The sequence below is a fragment of the Monopterus albus genome, unplaced genomic scaffold, assembly GCF_001952655.1.
Source record: "Monopterus albus unplaced genomic scaffold, M_albus_1.0 scaffold220.1, whole genome shotgun sequence".
NCBI lineage: Eukaryota > Metazoa > Chordata > Actinopteri > Synbranchiformes > Synbranchidae > Monopterus > Monopterus albus.
This window is the reverse complement of record NW_018128100.1, coordinates 103,515-109,515: the sequence shown is the minus strand read 5'-3', so window position 1 is coordinate 109,515 and position 6,001 is coordinate 103,515. Positions and strand designations below refer to the sequence as shown.

The window sequence follows — 6,001 nt, the reverse complement described above, 5'->3', positions numbered from 1 at the left end:
GATGTTATAGTTTGTACATGACACCACAAAACCATAGTTTGGTGAGGGAATCCTATCTGGGAATAAAAACATATCACAGTTTGTAGCCAAAGAGCTGTTTATACTGCTGGTGCATAGATTTACATCACATTGACCGACTGTGGTCCCCCTAAAACAAGCGATTGCATAAGTATACAGAGAAGTAAAAGGTGAATTTCCATCAAAATACACTTCAAGTATCCAGTGTGTTTTGCCTCCTGTGTGTATCTTTCCTACAGCACCTAGAAGTCCCTCTGTGCCTTCCCCAAACATGAACTACCTGTTTATTTCTGCTTCTCAGAATTCAGATGTCACTATTTTTGTTCTATGCTCTGATACCTGTTGCCTGAGGGATCGTCTTGTGGAGCGCCTCCTGAGTCTTCTTCCTTTTTACCTTTTTGAAGGATTTGTTGTGGATAAAATATATATATATATAAAATCCAGGACTGGTCTGTGACTAGACTTTATCAATAACCTTGACTTGATTTGCTGTGTTGTCTTGTGCAGATGTATTACTTTCTCTTCTTTCTGTTGTTTCCATTTCAAAAGGTTTTAAAGTGGATGTCGAGTAACACTACAAAAAGCCAATATTGTTATAATATTGATTCATCCAGGTCAACTGTTGATTTGGTCCCAGTCCAGCCCACTGCTGGGTGTCAACCTTTATCCATTAGCCTACTTTTAGCTAACTATATTAGCCATCTGTCCATTGCTTTTATTAACTATTTTGACCACTTATTTATGATTTTACCAGACTATATGAACGTTTCTATTACTTTTAGCTCATTATTTCATCTGATTATCCATTACATTTTATAACTGTTATTGAAATCACAAAGGAGCAAAATAAAATAAATGAAAATATCCCAAATTAAATGGCTAATAAGAAACTACTATACATATTTTAATCATTCGACCCTTTTTTGTTTTAAAAAGCACATGTTTTAGTCTCCAGTTTGCATAAATGAATCAGATGATCGTACACGTTTGGATGCTGTGCTGGTTTAGTCATCCAGCAGCTGTCCCCGTGGCCGCCTTCAGGTAGCGGCGCGCTGTGATGCCAAATCGGCGCTGACAACCTCTATGGAAGGTTTGAGGAGAAGAGGCCCCGAGCAATGCAGAGTGAACAGGGCCTGTCGAAAGGTAATCAATAAGTTTGACACTTGACGTGAACAATGCGAAGCGGAAATGTGTGTATAAAGTGTTAAAGAGCCGTTTGACGAACGTTGCAATCAATAGACACTAAGCGCCAGCTGTGTTGTTGTAATGTTGTTGTAATGTTGTTTAGCTAGCATAGCCACGGTTACGGCTAGGAGCAGGTTTCCGTAGATGTATTTAAAGCCGAGTGTTGTTTTCTGTTGCACTGTTGTTCCCAGACTGTTTGTCATATTATAAACGGCTTCTGAAAACACAGACGCTAACGGCAGTAGCGGTTGGGTTAAGCTAACAGCGCTAGCTTAGTTTAGCTGCACGCAAAGGAGCAAATCAGCGGTGACGTACTCGAAATAAAACTCGTATCACTTCGAAATTTTGCTACATACGCTCACATACTAAGGGCACGACAAATTTATAGATTGGAGATACACTGAAAACTGTTTCATGTCAAATAATGTGTTTGTATGAATGTGACCTAGTAGCCTATTCAACCGCTAGTGATGTGTCGTTCACGAACGATTCGTTAGAATCTTTCCCATAACTCGAGAACATCGGGTCGTTTCGGGAGTGATTCGTTCATTTTGTGTTGACCGCGCATGCGCAACATCGCATGAGCTCAGTATTACTGACAAAGCGGTCATGTCACTAGTGATGGGAAGTTCGGATCATTTTACTAATTCGGTTCTTTGAATCTAGTTCAGCAAAATTGAACAGACAGGAAAATGGCAAACTCTACAAACAGAGATGATCAGATTCTGGATCATTTGGTATTTTTGTTTAAAATATAGCTTATACAGTTAATCCATTGTCAAAAACGTTCTTGATGAATTTTCTGTTGTCAGATTACTCCTTTCATCTCGAGTAGAAACTGACCCAAACTGGAAAGATGAATCACAGACAGAATCTGCAGTAGTCAGTACATTGACTGACAGAAAATTAATCGGTAGCTACACAGATAATAAGCATTTTTAGTTATTTTATAAAGCTGATGTGCCAAATGTTTGGTGGTTTCAGCTCGGCCCTTTTCACAGTGAAAAGTAAACAGAATAGATGGACAGTCAGAGAAAACAAGAGGCCTGACAACACCATGTCTGGAGGAGGTTTGTCATAGTTTTACTGACATTTTATAGACTGAACCATTAAGAAGGCAATCAGCAGATTAATTAGAAATACAAATAATCATGAGCTGCAGCCCTAGAAGCAACTAAATCAGACAAGACTGGCAGCAGACTTCTTTTAACTTCTTACCTGAGTATTCCTGCCTAAAATGTTGAACTGTCACAATGGTTGACATCCCAACGATTTGTCCTCTTGACAGGCGCAAGTCAAGCCAAATGGTTTTTAATGAGAGCCCAGCTCGCCCTGGCGGTGGCTGTGATAAAGAGTACACCTCCGGGTGCGAGTGGCCGAGAGCACGCTGAGGCTTTGTCCCGTGAGCTGAAGAGCCAGGATGAAAGCTGGAAGCAGAAAGCCCAGGGGCTGCAGCAGGAGGTGCTGAGGCTGCGCCAGGAGATGCTGATCATCAGAGTGACGTCAGAAGCAAAGAGCAGCGCAGTAGCAGCAGGTAGGCCTCTCTGCATGCACGTGGGTTACTAAAGACAGCATGCATAGCAGTCATTTACAGTGAAAACAGCAGCAGCAGTTTCTGTTGCTACTGAGAGTTTGGCCTGTTAAGGACAACTGTTGTATCTATCAGAATGTGTTAGTTTGCCAAACTTTTTCACCCTTGAAAAGTCAATGTTTCAGAACGATTCCTCGAGTGACCTGCAGAGCTTCTGACAAAGGCGAGTTTGTGTGGGGGGGAAAAAGTGCAGACATTCATTCATTCATTCATTCATTTTCTACCGCTTAGTCCCTGAACGGGGTCACGGGGGGGCAATCCCGGCCCACAATCAGGCAAAGGCGGGGTACACCCTGGACAGGTCGCCAATCCATCGCAGGGCTAAAAGTGCAGACAATTTGTAAAAATATATGGGCAGAGAATGTGTCTTTGCTGATGCCTTTAGTGTGAGGAAAGGGTGATTTCAAGGACTGGACACGAGTATTTGGATATTTGTTTGTTGGCTAGGTCATCAAATTTAGTATTTGAATATTCAATCCCCTGTCACGTTAACTCCATGACTTAAACTGATGACGGGACAAAATGAAACTCTGATGTCGGGTCTGTGACCTCGCTGCAGACTGCAAAGAAACAGACACTGCAGTCAGCTGGTTGCCAAAGATTGTTTATGAGGTGAAGAGGCATCACTCTGCAACGCCACTGAGTAATCAGACTGAACTGAGTGTTTCCCTGTAGTTCCACCAACTCCAACAGATGTCGTCACAGGTAAAACTATCAGTAGGTCTCACATCAGTGATGGAAATGTAGCACATTCGAGTGGTTATAAAGAGCTGTCATCTGTTATTCATTTTTCATTTTTTTATAGCCAAAACTACTGCCAGATGGGTAAAGAGGTACTTCTAGCTGTAGCACAGCATCAGCACGTTCCTCCCCGGGGCAAATATTCAAATGTTCACTGATTATTACCACCAAATATCTGGAGCCCAAAAACTGGCATTCGGCACAGTCCAAGTAATCTCAAGGACACAGGGTTGCTAAGGATTATGAATGAGATGCTCATGAATGAGGCTGATAGGTCAGTGTGCATGTTACAGACAGGAGAGTCGGGGCCAGTAAGTCTGGGAGGAGCTGGGCTATGTGACAAAGGGGTTGAGATAAGAGCTGGCTGGACTATTCTTTCTACAGGGTTTCTGCAGCATTAAAAAAAAAAAAGCCTTAAACTTCATTCACAAAAGTCTTAAATACTCAGTCAGGCTTGCTATGGATAGTGATGTTAATTTGAAAATGTCTTTGTGTGTGACTTTAGTATATCCCCAGGGCTCTATCAGACGGCTTAACCTGACATCCATATCTCTGTATTCAGTTCCCAGGCCATGTTTAATGATCATCTAATGACACCACTAGGGATTAGTGGTGTATACAGCTGTAACCGTGATGGAAATGGTTCCTCTCTCACTTCTTGTTCGTCTTTCCAGTTCGCCAGTGAAGACCTTGCATTGCAAAGTATCATGGCAGTTTTAAATGATATCACCCATTTCATGGGAACAGGTGGCACTGTTTCCCAGTAGAAGTTATGTTTTTTTGTGGCCACCCTGTGCTCCATTTAGAAGCCACACATACAGGTAGTTGTAAATATTACCTTTATGGCAGCATTTGTTCTGAGGAAAACACTTGTCCTCCTAAATCTAACAGCCCAAGAGCTGAGCGGAGATGTTTAGCGGACAGGCTGTGGAAGCTATGGCCGACGTCCACCAGTTCAGAGTTATGAGTTGAAACCCCCCGATTCTGAGTTTTGGGGACATAAAATACAACACAGGGTCACTGTCTTGGATAAAACTGGAAAATGTTTATTTACCTTCACATATGTTTATCTGAAAAACCTGTCATTGACTTTTTAAATATGTTTATTTAAATGAAAATGGAGGAAACGGGTCTCAGTTTCCCACCCCTAACTGGATCTGGCCTCAGCGTTTTCCTGGCATCACAGCAAACACAATTTACTGGCAGGCAAAGTCACTTGAACACAAAATGTGAAATTATCATCTAGCTCAAATTTCCTCTAAAATAAGAAGTGCGGTGGCTTGACATTTATGATGATGCGAGACAAAAGAATTAGAGGCGTAACAGGGATGAAGCAGAGACCAGAATATAAACACTGTTCATGTTTGTGACATTCAAGGTCCATGGTAAAATCTGGTAGAAAACGGCTCTCCGTAGTGACAGTGATCATACGGGACAAAGATGACTGTAATCACATACTTTAATGGTCATAGTATAAGTATTGTCGTTATGAGTGATAGTTAATGTGATGATTCAGATTTGTTGCCTCAGCCTTTACTGAATGTGTTTTGTCCCTCCTGTGCCAGAGCCCCTGTATGCCCCTGACCTGGTTTCAGTGACCTCCTCACCTTCAGTTACCATTTGACTTCTGCTGCATGAGTCTTGTGGCTTGTAGCAATGTTCAAAGAAAAGTAAAAAGTATATATCTGTGAATCGTAGTGGAGCAGAAGTATAAAGTACCAGGAAAGGGAAATATAGTAAAGCACAAGTACCTCAAAACTGACAAGTTCTCTTGCTGAATGTGTGCAGCTGCTTTGTCCTGCATTTAGGAAATGTGTGTAGTTTAGCTTCAGCTCCTTGTTGGAAACCTGAATTTTTTCTGTGTCTATGTAAACTCCTGCAGATCATGACACCACAGTGGACAATGTTTCAGAGGATCTGTTTGGATCAGGAAGCGTGGTGCACAGCGCAGACCTTCAACTACTCTCTGACTCAGAGACTCCTGAACTCTTTGAACGGGACCCCCAGCCTGCCATCGCCTCTCCTCAGCCGCCAGTGCCCTGCAGTTTCCCTGCCAGGCCTTGGGGAAAACCAGTGGCTCCACATGTGCACTTCCTCCAGTCACTTTGTGCCCTGCACCGAGTGGCAGGAAACGGGAGAGGTCTGGATGCTCTGTGGTTCAGCCCCGATGGGGATACAAGGTCAGTGTTGGTGGACTCTGTGTGCCAGCTTCTCGACTCGGTGGTGACGGCCTGCAGGGATCCCCCTCCACTGGGTCCTTGTGACTTCGTCCAGCAGGCCTGCCAGGTCGCAGCCCAGGCAATGGACCTCATCTGCTCTCGGAGGCTGGCATCTGTGGAGCTAATGAGATGTGTAGAAGAGTCACTGAAGGAGCTGACTGGGATGCTGCTACACAGTAATCAGTCCAGTGGGGTGAGTAATGGGAGCCATGTTTGCATGCACACACATTTCTCTGTTGATTTGGCT

The 6,001-nt window shown here is 43.2% G+C and overlaps 1 protein-coding gene across 3 annotated transcripts in view; it reads left to right on the top strand.

Moving 5' to 3' along the window:
* The first annotated feature begins 950 nt into the window (after positions 1-950).
* Positions 951-6,001, top strand: part of mei4 (meiosis-specific, MEI4 homolog (S. cerevisiae)) — a 37,245-nt gene continuing 32,194 nt past the window's right edge. Inside the window, exons 1-3 of one of the 3 annotated variants that reach the window (XM_020619457.1) lie at positions 951-1,161; positions 2,492-2,737; positions 5,418-5,947. In XM_020619457.1, the coding sequence (XP_020475113.1) occupies positions 1,134-1,161; positions 2,492-2,737; positions 5,418-5,947 (804 nt within the window). In that variant the 5' untranslated portion in view covers positions 951-1,133. Of the gene's footprint in view, positions 1,162-1,693; positions 2,274-2,491; positions 2,738-5,417; positions 5,948-6,001 lie in introns of those variants that run through there. The other 2 variants (XM_020619456.1, XM_020619455.1) reach the window with 2 other exon arrangements.